Consider the following 19,096-nt stretch of genomic DNA (forward strand, 5'->3'; position numbering starts at 1 on the left):
GTGTGATGCATACAAGCCATACTTATTGTTTTCTTTGAGATAAATGTACCTGCTGATTCCAGGTCTTTCTGTAGCTGTCCACAAGTGCTCCTCTGATTATTCACTCCTCTGTCTGAATCTTGCAGTGGGCATGTGGTCGTGGCGGGTTTATGGTGAAATTATGTTTTTTCCTCTTCTTCTGGATTATTGCCCCAACAGTTTTCACTGGAACAGTTTAGAAATTATTATCAGTATGTTTTGCAACAATAAGGTTGTAAAGATCTTGAGAGAGCTCACTGGTTTTACCCATCATGAGATGTTTCTTGTTAGACACCTGGTTAATGAGCCCCTTTAGAAATCGTTTAATACTTATTTCTTATGTACAACAAAACAGTATATATACTGCATGCTTTGATCTGGAGCATGTATCAGAGGGAGCAGCAGGAACAGGTTGTGACCAGGGTGTGATGGTCTGCAGATGGTCTGTTCGTTTCCCGACTCTTGATTTGTACTGAATCAATTTGGCAGCAGTGATTTTTTTTTTCTGCTGTCCTCACTGTCCTCTATAGTCTGTCCTTGTCCTGTTTGGCGGCTGATCCAAACCATACAGTGATGGATGAGCAAAGAACTGACTGTGTTATTGCAGAGCAGAAATGTTTCAACAGCTTCTAAGACTAGTTTTTCTTCCTGAGCTGGCAGAGGAAGTGGATGCTCTGCCAGGCCTTTTCTGATGATTGTGTCACTATTGGGGGACCACTTCAGATCCTGGGAGACCGTGGATCCCAGAAACCTGGAGGTTTCCATAGCACACACTGTGCTGCTGTGCATGGGGAGGGGTTCCTCCTGAAGGCCACGGTCATTCCTACAGTTCTGAGCGTATTCACCTCGAGGTTACTCTGACTGCACCACAGAGCCACACTCACTGCCGTCCTAGAAGAGTCTAAGCGCTGTCATGTGATCTGCAAACTGTACTGTGTACAGGGAGAAGAGCAGACGAGAGAGGACACACCCCTGGGGGGATTGGTAAACCTGCAGTGAAATCCACTGAGGTCGTCAGCCAGTTGATGGTTTCCACACTGTGGTGGGATGGTCATGTCCCGGAGAGCGCTCTACACTGACGCAGCTGAAAACCTATTTTTCTGCTTTTCAGACAAAAACCAAATTTTGGGGCAGTCCTTTTCAGAACACGTAGTCCACCTGTCTGAAGTTATTTAGGTTAATTAATTAATTAACTAGGTTAATTTAATGTTACTTTAACTTACTTTGAATTAGACACATTTTAGCCACAATATCCAATTAACCTCCAACCCAGTGCTCTACATTAAAACCACCATCGATGTGTATACTACATTGACGTGCACATTGTGATCATACTATATGGTGAATATCTCTTCTGTGTTAGAATATAAGAATCTCGTGTGATTTATTTTGTCCACTCTGACAGGGAAAGAAACTTCCTCCCAACATAGACGAGAATGCAGAGGAGGGAGATGTGTCTGACGAGGACAGTGCTGATGAAATGGAGGATGACTGTAAGCTGATCAATGGGGATGTATGTACCTATCTGGTATCTATTTGTTCAGTCTAGCAAAACAATTTGCGTCCTTTTGTCCAGCTGATGAAATGTGAGGTATGCTTGTATTTCTTGTTGCTAATGCTTCATGTCCCTCTCCCATTTTGCACTGGTTCCTTAATGATATCCAGATTCTGATCTGACTATATGTATAATTCATATTATTATACAGAGTCTTACTCCCACATCTGAAATGTGTTACATCACTAACATGAATTATGTAATGTTATGTATCGCTGCATCTTTGCTCCTTGTTTGAAATATGGGTTTCTGCATGATGGTTTTTTTTCCCCCCATCTGCTCTGACCTGGTTATCGTTATCCAAGTATTCTTACAAATGACATAATGCCTGTCAACCTCAATAAGCACTCATAATATAATCCTGTCGTTACCTCCTAAGACCTGAACTCTTTCATGGCATGCATTTTTAATTTATCTTTGATATTTGAGCTGATTGGGACCTGATGAATGGAAAAACAAAGAATTACCAGATTTTTTTATTTTTTTACCTGATTTGTGTTTCTAACAAAAATGAGAGCCACATATGAGGATATTCGTTTAAAATTTCGATGGAACAGTAGCAGTATAATGTCCTCGAAAGTGGATATCAGGCCCTTGTAGAGCAAAATTTAGTATTTTGGTCTAAATAACCCAAAATGTGATGTCCACCTATGTGGACACCAGGTCCTAGGAGGTTAAAGACAGCCCATATGGAAAAGAAAGAGTAAAAACTTATATGATATACTCATGAAAGTGGCCACTTTCTCATTACTTTCATATATTGTTTTAGTAAGTATCCAAAACATACAGGTTTTATTATATAATTTTTCAAGGGATTTTAAATGTGTTTTCACTCTTGTGTGCTTTTCATACAAGTTTCACACAAGACAGATACAAACTTTATAAGATTTATATATATCTTTTCCATATGGGAGTATATAAGAATGACATGGTACACCACATCTGGAATGGGTTATATCACTGACACAGTTGGGCTCTGTGTTATGTAACATGATGAAACCTGACCTTTGGACGGCCTCTGGAGGAATGCTGCTGTGCTCTCTCTGGTTAGACTGATGGAGCTGTTGGACTGCAACTTAATTCTCACTTGGTTCTAGTAAAACTGTAGATTCAAACCTTGAGTGAAGATTTTAAAGAATAGCCATTACTTGATGTTTAGTAGCTGCTCTAGGTGGAGCTGAAATTTGTTTGTAGTTAGGAAGTTAAGGTAGTTCTTTGATAATTCTGCTCTCAGCATGTCTGATCTGGAGAGTTTGGCAAATAATTTTAGTAATAGGTTTAAAATGTTTTAATTATATTTTATGTCTTAACAATTTCATTCTTAATTAATATGTTGTTTTATAATATAAATATAAAATGTATGCCCCTTTTATTTTTATTTTATGTTTTATTCATTTAGGTACAATATGCAAATGTTTAAGGTTAATGGAAATCTTCACAGACCAGTGTTTTAGTTTACAAGGAACTAGAAAGAAGACAATATTTGTGGGTTATTCCTTTAAAAATAATCAAGCGAGTCCCTTTGAACTTTGAAATTTCTGCATTTTAACCCTTTAAAACCAGTCAGAACGGGCGCGCTCCGTTTTGCGTAACTATTTTTAAATCCCGGTAGCACCGCAACCACGTGAGCTAGCGCAATAATTTTTTTTGCATATGAAACCGGAGGAGTTGTACTTACATCTTATGCCATCAGCTTGTCCTAGGTCACAGTTTCCTTCCACATACAGCTTTGCAAAAACTGCATAAAAAGCACTTACAGCAACAAAAACATAATATTCCAGAAACATGCTTTGCCGATCCGATCAGCTGTTCATAACACTTCCTACGTCCATCAGCGCGAACTATCGCATGTCTGCCATGACCTGCCCGAAACCGGAAGTGGCGTCATTTTTGCAAATTTGCACTATAATATTTATTTTCGTTTTTCCTGCAGTGTCTAGAAATTGGTGTATTTCAAAAATAAAACTATGAAGACACTCAAAATAAATTTCCTGTGGTGAGAAACTATTTTGTGCAACTTTTTTGTATTTACAGTTTTGAGGGATAAGCCTCTTAAATTTTTCTAACTAGAAATATATGTTAAAAACAAAAACGATTTTCAATTTTTTTGTAGTTTATTGTACTTTTTTGCAATTTATGTAATTACTATGCACTTGATGCATGCATATTATTAAAATTTAGGCTGTAATGGTTGTATTGATGTATAGCAACTTGAAATGCTCCCAAAAATGGCACTACAGCATGTAAAAATATAATATAAGCTCTGGCGGACTTGGTTCTATGGCAGGTCTTAAAGGGTTAACTTCCCTTAATTTTCCAACACTTTTGTTCCAAAGTTCTAAATGTTCTAAATTCCAAAGTATATAATTCAGTGCTCAAAAAAGAAAGGAACAGTTTAATCAGAAAAGGACATCAGGTCCAATAAACTCTGTTAAATATCCCAATTCTTTGATCTTTGGGCTGAAGGAAAAATAACACTCTGTGTTTAATGCTCAATCAACAATCTCTTTATTCCATACAATTCTCATTATTCCATACAACACTTTGAGCATAAATGTCCAGACGGGAGATGTGGACAGGAGGGTGTCCGCCAGATCTCGAAGCCCCCCTCCAAAGTCATAAAACCTAAACATCCACATTCTTTCTCTCTCAGCGAGCCAAAGTTATGGCTTTTGCTTCCTGTACAGTATGTTTTGTTCTTTCTAATCAGACAAATAAGGCCATGATTCTCTGAAAACAATATTTCTTATAAATCAGCAGTATAATGCATCATAAAACAGTATAATGATTTCACAATCTTTAATCCAAGGCATAATGTGGCCTATAGCCATATAATGATTCAACAATTCTTTGATTAGAAGTATAAGGTGGCATAAGATAGTATAATAATCTCACAACTCCTAGGATGTTGATTTAATCAGTTAAGTAGCAACCTGGGTTGTTAACAAGTTTCAGCATGTGCTGATGGAATTAACAGCAGGTTAGTTTCATTAGAGGAGCAACAATGAGACCACCCTCTAAACAGGAATGGATGCACAGGTGGAGGCCACTCACATTGATTCTCTTCGTCTGTTCTGAACGTTTTTCACTACCTTTGCATTTGGCTAGGGTCAGTATCAATACTGGTAACATGAGGCAGTACCTGGACCGTACAGAGGTAGCATAGGTAGTCCGACTCCTCCAAGATAGAACTTCAGCATGTGACATTCCCAGAAGTTTTCCTTTATCTGCCAGCACAGTCTCAAGACCATGGAGGAGATTCCAGGAGACGGGCAGCTACTCGAGGCAGCTGGACAGGGTCCTTAACCCTCAGCAGGAACAGAATCTGCTCCTTTATGCAAGGAGTCACAGGATGAGCACTGCAAGAGCTACAAACTGACTCCAGCAGGCTGCTGGTGGGAATGTCTCTGACAACCCACCGTCCTCTAGTGCGCCCTGTGCTTACTGCTCGGCACTGTGGAAAATGATTGGCATTGTCTCGTGGTGGCAGGTCCTGTGCTTTGTACAGAGGAAAGCAGGTTCACCCTGAGCACATGTGACAGATATGAAAGGGTCTGGAGAGGCTGTGGAGAACATTATGCTGCCTGTGACATCATTCAGCATGATCAGTTTGATAGTGGGTCAGTGGTGGTCTGGGGAGGCATATCCAATGGAAGGGCCCACAGACCTGTATGGGCAACGACACCCTGCTTGTCACTAAGATGAAATCCTGGGACCTGTTAGACCCTACACTGGTGCAGTGGGCCCGGGTGCATGAACATCCTCGTGTGTTGAGAGTATGCAGACAGTTCCTGGTGGACGAAGGAATTGAATGGGCGTTTAACAGCCAGCATGTTCGGCTGACCTAAATTCAGTAGAACACCAGAACTGTTTTCAAAGTGAGCAGTGTTAATGATACTGATGTGTTACTGTGTTATCAATATTACTGATATAGGGGTGGCTGTAGCTCAGGAGGTAGAGCAGGTCACCTACTGATCGGAAGGTTGGAGGTTCGATCCCAGGCTCCTCCAGTCTGCATGCCAAGTATCCTTGGGCAAGATACTAACCCCAAGTTGCTCTCCGATGCGTCCATCGGAGTATGAATGTGTGTGAATGTAGTTAGAAAAAGCACTAAGTATAGATAAAGTGCTTGTGAGAATGGGTGTGACTGGGTGAATGTGGCATGTTGTATAGAGCGCTTTGAGTACTCCGGGAGAGTAGAAAAGCGCTATATAAGAATCAGTCCATTTACCATTTACCATGATACCATGATGCTTAAAGGTTGTGACAGGGAAGAAAATGATACATAAAAACAAGAGTGTAAACAGCAACAAAAAGAGTGACCTTAAAAATGTCATCCCAGACCTGTGTACTTTGAGGTCCTCTGGGAAAGTGTCACAAAATAAATTAATGTCCACATTACATATCCTGTAATTCATTACAGATGATATAAATCTATCTCAATAAGACAGTTTTAGAGTTGCTTACTTTTTCACCTGTTGTGTCACAGCTGAAATGATTCTGTTTAACTCCTCCTCCAGATGTCAGCTGACAGAAAGCAAGTAGAGAACATGGCCAAGAAGAAGCTTGACAACTTGATGAAGGAATCCAAGATTCGAGACAGAGAGGATCCGGACAGCTTTACCATCACAGCCCTCCCTCCTGCTGGGAAGACCATGGATAAAACTGGCAGTAAGGTAAACACAGAGAGCAAATATTTTGTCTCAGTATCCATTTCAACCACCCACAGAGGGCGCCATAGGGGTCGGGTGAAGTTTGTGCTTGGTGGCGGCCAAAGGCAGAGGCCCCGGCAGTCTGATTACTAGCTTCCAAGTCTAGCGACTGGGACATGGAACGTCACCTCTCTGGTGGGGAAAGAGACTGAGCCTGAACCGAGCTGTGTGTGAGGTTGAGATGTAACGCCTAGATATTGGCTTGGGTTCTGGAACCAGCATTGTGGAGAGGGGCTGGACTCTGTCCCAGTCTGGGTTTCCCCTTGATGAGAGGCAGCGACTGGGGTGGGATACCAAGATTGGAGTTTTTGCCAGTGTCCAATAAGGTTTGCTCGCTGCGCTTTTGGGTCAGGGAACGGAAGGGTGACTGGCCCCTCCCTTAGAGGGAGGGTGAGGAGGTATGCTGTCCGGGAGGGGCTCAGACTAGAGCCGCTCCACAACGAAAGGAGCCAGTTGAGGTGGTTTGGGCATCTGACAAGGATGCGTGCTGGCCACCATCCCACCAGGAGAAGCGCCAAATTACAACAGGAGTCACCTCAAGACTCTTTATACTGTAAGGTAAACCCCTTACAATAATACAGAGAAAACACCAACGATCATGTGACTCATATGCACTAAAAACAAGTTATTTGGTGCATATGGGACAATAATCTGTGTATGAATTGCACTCAAATTCTAAAAATCTATTGAATTTATGGGCCCACAGACCAGTGAGTACAACGAAAAAGTGGATACACCAAACAACTAATAATTTCACTGTGTCTCATGTTTTCTGCTGATCTGGAAGTCCAAATGAGACGAGTAGGAAGAGGAAAGAGTACAATGTTGAACCATGGAACACCTTCCAATAGGGTTGAAACTTTGTGGGAAACCAATTCCGAGGCAAGAGAACAATAATTTCATGTTTGTTAAAATAAGAAGGCTAAATCAAAATTATCTCCAAGTATAAAGTCATGATTGACATTAAGTTCGATTACACATAGCTTTTTTTTTCTGGGTTTCTTGTCGTTTGCGTGTGAGGTTGGGCACCACTGGGGGAGAAATCAGTGCTCTCTGACTTCACTGGCATAAATGTAATAATTCATGTTTTCTTCCTTTAGAATCTTTGAGATGCATCTAAACCATCACTTCATATCTATCGTGAGCCACAGTTTTGATGGATTTTTTTCATCTCTTTAAAGTTGAGATTGTGTTCCACCTTTAAGTATTTGCCTTCCAGTATGAGGTGGAAATGTAGCTAGTGATACCTTTATTTTCTTTATTTCTTTAAAACATACATTACTCCTCTCTTGTCAGGGTAAACGTAAGGATGTGATGGACACAGCAGATGAGGCTTTTCCAAGCAGCAACAAGCGCTCAGGCCGCTCCTTCATAGAGAGTTTCTCTAAACGCAAGGTAAACTCTCCTGTTGTCTCATTCAGTTTTCTGCTTCTGTGAGGATGACAAACACTGACACTGTAGAACTGACCTGTTGACACAGAGTTTGCATTATTAGGAGTTATTGCTTATTAGTGAAATGATTGGTTCAGGTGAATACAGCATATCTAAGCATATTTAAATATATGCACACTAATTCAGAGAGTTGCTTTTTGTTAGTTAAAGTAGGATTCAATCAGTTAATTAATGTCATCTTTATGTATTTGATATTGACTAGACTGGCACTCTTACAAAAGATGGTTAACCTGCATTAATTTATTTGCATCCTTTGTTGTGATGACTAAAAGACTTCTTTAAAATTACGTTTATGTCTGTTATTATACATTTAATCCAAAGCATCCATGATGGTTTAAAATGTCATCTTCTCGTCTTTTCAAAATGAAAGAAAAACTTTGAACAGTCTCGTGTGCTTCCACACTCCTCACAGAAAAAGGCATCCAAGCTGAAGAAGGTCTCAAGCTTTGAAGACACAGACACAGACCAAGAAAGCACAAGTAGTGCTTCACGTGCCCCGCTGCATCACAACAAGTATGACACACCAATGCACCAGTGTTTCATTCAGACACACAGTCTCCATGCAGAAAGGTTAACAAAGACGTGCTGTCAGTAAAAAGTTCAGACTGAACTTTTGAGTCTGTTATATATTCAGATCATATTTATTTTGTAACTGTGGGTATTGTAGAAAAATCTGATTATCAGACAAATCTGAAACTTACCAAATGTGGCAGCTTTCAAAGGGTCTGAACATTTTCAGAATGCTTCACTGTGCTGATCACATACAGGCATACCCACTGCAACACAGCAGTGCCGCCAGTCTCTAGTCTCATCAGGTTATTTTGACGAGACTAGAGACTGGCTAAATCACCGGAAATAGCTCTTTTTTTTGTAGTAACCAAGCTAATAATGATTATGAAAACCAAAATGGGTTTATAGCTCTTCCTCACAGTCTTTGAACATACTTTTGAATATCAGTCTGGGCAGTTTGTGTTCTTATTGTTTTCATTTGGATGGTGGTCTGTAAAGTACAACTTACATAGGCTAGTGTCAAATCACAACAGTTCATTGTCCTTAATATTGTAATGTAAAAACCCTACAACAATACAGACAAAATGGAAAAACCCAACAATCATATTACCCTGCCCTAACTATATGCTTTAGCAAAAAGGAAAGTTTTAAGCCTAATCTTAAAAGTAGAGATAGTGTCTGTCTCCCGAATCCAAACTGGAAGCTGGTTCCACAGAAGAGGGGCCTGAAAACTGAAGGCTCTCCCTCCCATTCTACTTTTAAATACTCTAGGAACAACAAGTAGGCCTGCAGTGTGAGAGTGAAGTGCTCTAATAGGGTGATATGGTACTACAAGGTCATTAAGATAAGATGGGGCCTGATTATTTAAGACCTTGTATGTGAGGAGCAGGATTTTGAATTCTGGATTTAACAGGAAGCCAATGAAGGGAAGCCAAAACAGGAGAAATCTGCTCTCTCTTTCTAGTCCCTGTCAGTACTCTTGCTGCAGCATTTTGGATTAACTGAAGGCTTTTCAGGGAGTTTTTAGGACTTCCTGATAATAATGGATTACAGTAGTCCAGCCTGGAAGTAATAAATGCATGAACTAGTTTTTCAGCGTCACTCTGAGACAGGATATTTCTAACTTTAGAGATGTTGCACAAATGGAAGAACGCAGTCTTACATATTTGTTTAATATGTGCATTGAAGGACATATCCTGGTCAAAAATGACTCCACATTTGCTGTTTTACACCTAACTGATCATTGTAAATAACTAATACAGCTGGGTCAAGTCATGGCTTTTTAAGTAACATCTTAATTACTACCAGCTTGAAGGCCTGTAGTATGCAACCGATTAATAGAGATAGGCTGATCATATGGTAGGAAATAAATGCATCTAAACAGACCGTCAGCAAGAACAGTCATTAATTACACACAGGGATAGTGGTCCAAAAAATAAATGAATGAAACTACAGGAACACACTTTAGGTTTGAACCCTGTTCAGCTCTATCCTATGATGAAACATTTCTATCCTGATGGGAGGGGTCAGGGTGACAGTGCATCGCCTAGAGGACCTGAGCGCCCACTAAAAGGTTTCAGCTCAAATGAACACCTGTGTTTCGCTGACACGTTCACCAACACTTGAGCCAGCCACATCCCCTGAGACTTGGAGACTCAAAACCAACTCTGTGTGATGTTTTTTTCCTTGTTTTGCCAGCTGTTTCCACACGTGTCACCTTTTGTCTTTTGTCTATTCTACAGAAAGAAGAAAACCATGAAGCTGTCCAGAGCTCTGTCAGATCTAGTCAAATACACGCGGTCTGTGGGTCTCTATGACATCGAAGCACAAGGTTAGCAAATGTATTTTCACTGCACAAAGCTTAGTTTATGGTGACAGTGCCCTATAAGTAGGGATGGGGAATTGATCATTATCAGCTATCGATTTGATTATTTATCAGTTCTCTTATCGATTCTTGTTGGCTCTGCTTTGAGAGTCAACCAATGCTGAGCAGCATGTCAAAGGGATTACATTTGTATAAATTCATTGCTTGCTGGGAGGTCAAATATCTGTGCATGTTGGAGGTAGTTCCACTCTTTGTTGTTGGTCCTTACTCAAAAAAGTAATATATTACACAGAACACCTTTCTTAAAAGTAATGCAGCATGTTACTTAATTGCTCCGAGAGAAAAGTAACTTATTACACTACTCTATACATTACTTTCCTGTGAAACTCTTCATTACTGTTTAACAGTATAAAGCTATACGCTACAGTCCCACACACTGACACAAATCTCTATCCTAATGCTATTTTGTTGATAGCATGATGCAGAAATGAAAACTAGGGCAAAGTGATTCTACAGTAGAAACATGAACAGGTAGAAACTGAGGCTGCAGCCTGACTGCTCATCACTGCTGGGTTTACCTGTTGAAGTTGAGGGTCCGGCTGCTGGGCTGTGATCGGCAGCTTTAACATCACTCTTGGTTCTTGGCTAGCTTAGCCAAAGTTATATTAGCAGCATAATGCAGTTTCTTCTGTGTACTCGCATCCTTTGCGCAGTAAAAATAAAATAAATGTCCGTATCCACTCGGTGCACCATGTTGTGATTTTCCTCTTCCTGCACATGAACTGAAGTGCAAGTGGAACTGAGATCAAAAGGCAAGCAGTCTAACAATTCCAAGGAACTGAACCATTGGTTCTCTACAAAAACCAGTTCTCAGTTTCCCATCCCTAACTATAAGTGTAATGTACCTACTACTGCATTTTCTTAACTTGGAAAGTTTATGAGCCTCAGGAAGAAAACTGTGCTATCCTTGGCAGCTAACTGTGGCTGGCAGGTATCATCTCTGAGTGAGACTAAAGCCCACCAGGTGATGCAGCAAAAAGCATCATCCTTCATTCAGTTCAACCAGCGGCAGCTGTCCCGCATCTATCCTTCCTCCTACCGTGTGGACTCCTCCAACTTCAACCCTCAGCCCTTCTGGAATGCTGGGTGCCAGCTTGGTATGAATGTTGAAACTATATTCAGCATGGCCAAACATTTAGTGTAATAGCAGATTATGAGGGATGCTTTTAGTTTGTCATGACTAAACTAATGTAGGTGGTGCTCATGCCAATTGGTTTTCCCTCAGTGGTTGTTACCTAGCATATTAAAGGTTTCCAATCTATGAACAATGAAGTGAAATGCTTTGATTTCAGTTGCACTCAACTACCAGTCTGAAGGCCGGGTCCTCCAACTCAACAGAGCCAAATTCTATAGCAATGGCAACTGTGGCTACATCCTCAAACCGGCCTTCATGAGCGAAGGTATTTCACTAGTTTGTCATTTTTCAGTGTGTTATCAGTTTCATTGCCTTTCATTAGTTTTGATGCTTATGTTTGGTTAATGTGAGAGTGGAGGAAGATGGAGAAAGAGATATCATCCATAACTGTACAGGACATGTAGCAAGAAGAAGAATTAAAGAGGCTGTGCATCTTTCCATGTTCGTTTGTTTGTTTTTAACTGAGCAGGTCCCTAACTGCTTCTAATTTTTCAGTATTTAGTATTTAGTTTATTTAATGCTCTCCCTCTCCTCTACTGTTCTTTAGTTCACTTGAGTTTTCCAGTGTTTTGTGTAGAGAACCAGGGAGGCTCAGACTGGATGTGTGTGTCCTGCTTTTCATAATATCACAAAATAAAGTTTAAAAAATTCATAGTTGAAATGGTTTACATTTGTCATTTTATTACAATAAGTGAAGAACCACAAGTAGCGTGTAATCATTTTACCCACTGCAGGTGCCTTTAACCCCAACGTGGAAGACCCCATTCCTGGTCAGATGAAGAAACAGCTGGTGTTAAAGGTCATTAGTGGACAACAGCTGCCCAAACCCAAAGACTCAATGCTGGGAGACCGAGGAGAGGTAGGACCACAGACTAGATTTATAGGATTGAGCTTCCACGTTGAACTGAATGAATATGGGATAAATCTGTAATCATCCTTACAAGCAGCACCTCCTCAAAATGTCTTTTTGCAGAGAAGGCTCCTTACTTTTAGTCTGAATGATTTATGGGCAGGCCGTAAGCTTTTTGCTGTTCTATGGGTATTTGTAGGGCTGGGTATCACCACTGATTTCTACAACTGATTCAGATTCACAAGGTTTTGATTCAATTTATAATCCTGATCATTTATCTTTTATATGTACTTCTAAATTAATGTTACGTCCCTCTGCAGCCCCTAATCTCTTCAGTGGGTTGAGCTGTTGCTAATTGACCACACCTGACCAGGTGTGGACAAAAGGATACCTGAGGCAGGCTTTCAGGAAGCCTCACTAGCCGTGCTTTGGTGGTACCAGCCATGTTAGCCAACCTGCTATGCATTTTAGGATTAAAACCTCTTCTCACCTACAATCTGGTGTTCGTCTCCTTATTTATGTTGCGACTTTTGAGACGGGTCGTAACAATTAAAAATGTTCAATTTTAAATTATTTGATTGTTTTTTCTGCAATTACAAACTCAGTGTAAACTATCGATGTATAAAAACAAAGCTGACACTGTGAGACTTCATCAGAGGTGTGAGGATCACAGCAGATGCCTTTGTGTCAAAGTAACTGTGGATAAAAACAGAAAAAACATGAAGGAGATTTCCCTGGCCTGACTGGCCTGAAAACTGAAGAAAACCATGAATCAGCATCTGAACATTACCTGATGCTGCTGAAGTGAAGCAGAGCAAAGTTAGAGAGGTTTGATTACAGACACAGCTGAGCAATCATTTGTAAAAGTTTAAGTTTCTTAGGTATTGAACAGCAGAAATGAGATTTCATGGTCCCAACTTTGTGGTAGCAGTTTGGGGATGGCTCCTTCCTGTTCCAACATGACTGCACAAAGATATGGATGAGAGAGTTTGGGGTCGAAGAACTTCGTGGACCTGCACAGTCCTGACCTCAACCTGATAAAAAACTTTTAATTAAAGCAGAGACTGCAAGTTAGCCCTGACCTCTGACTGCTGAAAGAATGGTCAAAATTGTAGATGTCTTCAAGCTGTGCAATGTCTTTCTGACAGATCATTGATCCCTTCGTGGAAGTGGAGATCATTGGCCTCCCAGTGGATTGCTGCAAGGAACAGACCAGAGTGGTGGATGATAATGGTGGGTCTCCATTTAGTCATGAAATGTCAATTGTATTTAAAGGGTGCATTTCAATTTCTCAAACTCAATGTGCTTGACACACAGAAGAAAACGACATAAAAACCGATGTAGGTTTACAATGAAAACAGATAAAATAAACTTTACAAAGAGATAAAATACATATAAATATATACAGCTAGAACGATGCCGTCCATTGATTTCTGAAGTCTTGACTTCAGCACTTCTGCCAAGGGGCGGATCTGACTGAGAGATGGACTGCATGCTTATTAGCTGATGACTGATGATTGACAAGTCGTTAGCCAATGAGTGTGTGGTTTCATACTACAGGTAATCATCCATCTTAAACATGGTATGACCAAGAAAAAAACAGTCTTTTCTTATTTAGTATGAGTCAGAACGAGTGGCTCGGCCTATAAACTCAGCCAAGAAGAAGTGTTTAAAGAGGTTAAGTCGTGACTGGAAGCCTTTGCAACCACAGCTGTTTCCATCTGTTGGATTTTAGATAAAAACAAGTTTCCACATGACATCCCAACATGAAGCTGTTTATGGACTCCAACTGTTTTTACCTTTTAAACTCTGCAGAATTTTTGCTTCCTGAGCCTTTGATGCCATAAATGCAGTACATAGTTAAGTATTTGGTTTAAATCTGATAAAGGTCAGACCTGTGTCCCAGCATTGCTAAACAGAAATGTTAACATTTGGGGCCCAGCTCTTTAACAGTTACCTGTGATGTCTCCGTAGTGTTTTAAACATGGGATTGAATTCATTTTGAAAGAGTGACCTTAGCCTCAGTATTGAAAGGCTTTATGTGCTTTGAAAGACATCACCGTGTGTGTAAAGGTAACTGCAGTTCAGACATATTAAACTGAATGAACTCATTCATACAGCAGTTTGAAAATACAATATCACCACCTAAAATAATTACAGGAACACGTTCAGAAAGCTGAATGGGGATCTCATTAGACAGTTAATGGTGCTCAAGATTGCTTTTGTGATGCACACAGGCAAAAATTATATATATAAAAAACAGAGGAGGAGGAGCTTTGCTATCAGTGATGTAGTTTCTTGCTAATAGATGCTGTTTTTTTTGTTTGTTCTTTTTGAACAGCTAACTAGTTTTTGCTGACCTCTAGTGGTGTGCAAAGCCATGTCAGGGTGAACTTGTAGGAGGAAGGAGGTAGGTCAGGAAATTTAACTAAACATGTCAGCTGAAAGCACCGTGCAAATGAAGCTTACTGCAAGTTCAACCTTGCAATTCCTGTGAAGCAGACGCTTCTAGGAGGTTCTAAAAGTAGTCAAGAGTTTTCTGTGGACACTCGCAGTCACGTCAATGTCCAGGTGTTTGCATTAAGACATCTGTGGTTTGTTGTTGTGCTTTGTACATATATAATATAATAGGGTGAATCTGTGTGTATAGTTTGACAGGTTTCTGATATATACTTGAGGAGCCCAGCAAGACGAGACATGCACAGGCAGCACCAAAAACTCTCTCTCTCAAACACACCCTGAATAATTGATGAGTGCAAAGATAATTTGCTGCCCTGTCTCTATTACTCTTTTATATGCCCGTTTGCCAAAATGCTGCCCTCTTATCTGCCTTACTCTTATTGTGCTATCTATCATATTATTTCTCCTATCTGCTCTTCCTTTGCACTCACCTCCCACACATATCTCCCCTATCCCATCCCTTCTGCATCCCTATTTGGGATGGTTCTGTAGGTTTCAACCCGATGTGGGAGGAGACTCTGGTGTTCATGGTTCACATGCCCGAGCTGGCCCTGGTTCGTTTCCTTGTGTGGGATCATGACCCAATTGGCCAGGACTTCATTGGCCAGCGTACCATTGCCTTTAACAGCATGATGCCAGGTAAGACATGGTGCTGCTTTTGGATGGCACTAACACTCGTTCAAGGTTTTCTGCTGTGTTTTAGTGATTATATACTTAAACAAGGAACTCGAACCGGAAACTCACTATACAAACTCACTATACATCTACTATATATAACTAATTTGGTGCTCTTGATTCCGAGTCTCTGCTAACATCATGTCAATTGATAGTTTTGCTGCTGGTTGAGCTGGTATTTATTGGGTATTTGGCTACAGCCATTCCTTTGTGGCTGTTATATTTGAGTCCCTGATAAGGCAGCTGTCTCTGACATTTTTGTATGCAGGCTATCGCCATGTGTACTTGGAAGGAATGGAGGAAGCTTCCATCTTTGTTCATGTAGCTGTGAATGACGTCACTGGTAAGGTGGGTATTACTGCAGAAACCAGCTTAAAGTTTTGCTCACCTTTGCTCTCAAACAGAAATGTTCATGAAAGCATTGTGCACTGACAGCATTTACAGATGTTCTTGTAATGAATATACAATAAACTTTACCTTAGGTTATTTCACCAAAAACCAAATTATAATACCAAAATCTGTGTTTTGGTACTACTACTACTACTACTATTATTATTATTATTATTATTATTATTATTATTATTATTATTATTATTATTATTATTATTATTATTATTATTATTATTATTATTGTTATTATTAATAATAATAATAATAATAATAATAATAATAATAATAATAATAACTTTAATTGTCATTAAACTGTTCTTCTACAAAAACTTCTTTTCATTTTCTTTTTGAAATATTCTTTGAAAATACAAAAAACCTAGAAACAAAACAAAACTTGTCAGTACTTATGATTAGGAGACTTTCTAATAGCAGAATATCCACAATCTTAGCCACTTGTCCTTGCCTCCTTTTGTTTATTGCTTTGTGGTTATTTCAGCAAAAACTGAACTATGAACTATGTAACCTAGACCATATTCAGACATGTAAAATATACACATTATTATTGTTATTATTATTATTGTTATGCTTTTAAACTTCAGTTCAGTGTAAATTTCAGTTTTCTGTTCATAAGAATATACTGACTGCACCTGTTTTTGCAGATCACACTAGCTTCAGTGTTATTCCTTCTTCAGCCCATATTTTTGATGCCCTCAGCTATCAGTAGCTATTTAGTAAATGACCACTTTGTTGTCCACATTGTCCTTGTTTTGAAGTTGCCTTTCTTGGAGTTGCTGTGTGACTCCTGTTTGAATGTCCCCTAGCCCCAGCCTACCTATTTTTTCTCCTTTTATCATTCATAGAAGCGGACAATGTTTAGGAGTCCTGAAGCTGCCCCTCAAAACTTGGGTGTAGTAAGATCCAGTCAGAATCTTGCATGAGCCACATACCCTGCATCATTCTCCTCAGTGCACACCCCCTCAAATTGTTCAACTGTCCATTAAATTAAAGTACTGAAAATTGTAAGGTGGCAGAATGGGATTGTTCTGGTCCCACTTTTTTCCCCAGCCTCTGCAGTTTTTGGTTTGCCATCTTGATGGAAGTTAATTTTAGTTAGTTTAGTCAATTAAGACCCCGAAACACTGAGTTTCACAATCATCACGGCCACAGTGTCCTTCTTTTGTTCCAGTCATTGTAACCTTTGACCTTCTGTTTTAGTGAAAACATCCATGCAGTGTTGAGAAGGTTTTTGTTCAACTTTGCCAGTTACCTTCAAGCATGTATACATGTAACTGATATTTTTCTACAGGATCTTCAGCTGGTTGCTTAAAATGTCTAACACTTTGAATCCAAGTGGATTTCAAAGCTAGTCAGCATGGTTGCAGCTGGATGATCATGTCAGTGTGATCTATGAGAGATCAGTCACACATGTGCGTTTCTGTAGGAAATGCGGATTTAATTTACTTTCCTCATTTTAAGCATGCTCATTATACTAATCCTATGTATGCACTACTGCAGTAAATTCATTGGGTGCAATGAATTGCACCCAATGAATTTGGGTGCAATGAATTTAGTTTAATATGGCCGATTTTTTCAATATCTTCAACTTATTTGGGAATTGTGTTTGGCAATGATGTCCTGTTGTGTTTTTGTCAGGCAAGAGCAGCCAGCGGCATAAAAGGGTTGTTTCACAGAAACCCAAAGCAGGCTTCCCTGGACAGTCACACTGCTGTACAGCACAGCCGTAAGAACCCGTTTGGGGCCCACCTCCTGCGCCGCACGGCCAGTGCACCTACCAAAGGTCAACCCAAAATCAAGAAAGGTTTACCAGACATTGCAATTGACACCAAAGACTACAGCTCAGAGGGAGCTAGTGAGGAACGAGAGTCCGGGGAGGGAGAAAAGGCCTCTGCTGCTACCTCTCAGCACCACAATGGGGATTCACTGGCACCCCAACAAACCAAGGGACCGTGGAACCATTCCGACACAAATTTTCATCCCGAGGAAGGTAAAGGTAAGCGCTCATTCTACACTCAGCGACGACCAACGAGTGAACCTCTCAAGCGCGCCATTCGGCTCCGCATTCATGATCCGCTGGACATGAAGCCAAATGTGTTTGCACGTTTCGCTGTTAGCAGCTCGGGCAGTGTGGGGATGACCTCCAACTGCATCACATGTGTGACTGGCTCAAGGGGGAGCCCAGAGGCTGAAAGAGAGGGTCAGGTTGAGCAAAAGTCCAAGATGACAGATGGGGAGAGACCAAAGAAAAGTAACCACTCTTCCTCATCAAAGAGACAAGTCCAGTCAGAACCTGATGCCATGCCCCGGTCCCTAGGTGCCCAGCCCAACGTACAGCAGGTTTCTCCCACACCCAAGACTTGCATGGAGGCCCAATTTCAGTACTCGCCCGTGCCATTCCCCAGATCTAAGTTCAGACAAACACTTGGTGCCCAGTATATCCACAATCGACCTGGTACGTCACAGAGGTACACCCGTTCCTGCAGCTTTCCCCGCAGACGATCCTCCAATGCTGTTACACCAGCACCAAGCCTCGCACCAGACTGCAGGAGCACTCACTGTTGGCAGCAGGCGACACCACCCAACTATGGTGCTGTTTATGGCTCTTTACTCACTAAACTGACATACAGTGACATGAATTCAGGTCTCTTGCTCAGTGATAGTAGTAGCTGCCAGAGCTTTGGCAGTATGAGCAGTTTGGAGTCTCTTCCTACGCTGCCCCCTTGTTCTATTCTCGACACCCGGAAGAGGGCTGTGGGTACCCTTCAAAGAGAGATGAATGCCCTGTTTGCTCAGAAAATGGAAGAGTTGCGCCATAAGTCTCCAATGTTCTTTGCCGGTAAGATGTATCTGAGGCAGATGTAGAACTCACCAGGTAGATGCTGTGCTGTAGCAGTATTAGTAGCACGTGCTGTCAGCTTTCGCTTTTGCCGTAAGTTAGATCTGTGTTGTGCAACATGCCTCTGATAAAATGAAGTCAAATCCAACCCCGTCAATGGTTTCTTAGAGTTCATCTTTCAGTTTTGTAGCTTTCATCAAAGCCTCATGATTGAAATTGTTTCAAATTTGCTTATGTCGTTAAAATCCTCTTACTTTACCCACATGCTTGACAGATGAGAAAAATGGTAAGTTTTTGTCTAGAAACAATAGCAATCATTCAATTTGAACAAAGTACAAAAAACTCAAACTAGACTCTTTTAATTTGTCAAGCAGCTGCTTGTCATAAACTGTTTTTAGAGAATAATTCAGGGATATTAAAGCATTTAGTTCAGTTCAAAACATTTCTAAAGATATGGCAAAATGTGGTAATAGATCTATTAACTACATAAAATTGCTCTGTAGGATGCTTTGGTTAATGTTCGAAAGGTTAGCTTTAGCAAAGTCTTCATAAAAGTTTAAAAAGATCACTTTTCATGATTTTCGGCCTTTAATTTTCACA

At 40.5% G+C, this 19,096-nt stretch overlaps 1 protein-coding gene across 1 annotated transcript in view; it reads left to right on the forward strand.

The window, feature by feature from the left end:
• The window catches only part of plch2a (phospholipase C, eta 2a), a 72,328-nt gene that overhangs the window by 47,080 nt on the left and 6,152 nt on the right, over positions 1-19,096 (forward strand). The window contains 12 exon segments of the mRNA XM_035913630.2: positions 1,424-1,531; positions 6,094-6,249; positions 7,582-7,680; positions 8,150-8,250; positions 9,990-10,078; positions 11,047-11,229; positions 11,425-11,532; positions 12,002-12,126; positions 13,266-13,350; positions 15,070-15,216; positions 15,521-15,600; positions 17,296-18,518. Coding sequence (XP_035769523.2) covers positions 1,424-1,531; positions 6,094-6,249; positions 7,582-7,680; positions 8,150-8,250; positions 9,990-10,078; positions 11,047-11,229; positions 11,425-11,532; positions 12,002-12,126; positions 13,266-13,350; positions 15,070-15,216; positions 15,521-15,600; positions 17,296-18,518 — 2,504 coding nt within the window.

Source organism: Neolamprologus brichardi, chromosome 20 (genome assembly GCF_056152115.1).
Source record: "Neolamprologus brichardi isolate AB-2024 chromosome 20, ASM5615211v1, whole genome shotgun sequence".
Taxonomy (NCBI): domain Eukaryota; kingdom Metazoa; phylum Chordata; class Actinopteri; order Cichliformes; family Cichlidae; genus Neolamprologus; species Neolamprologus brichardi.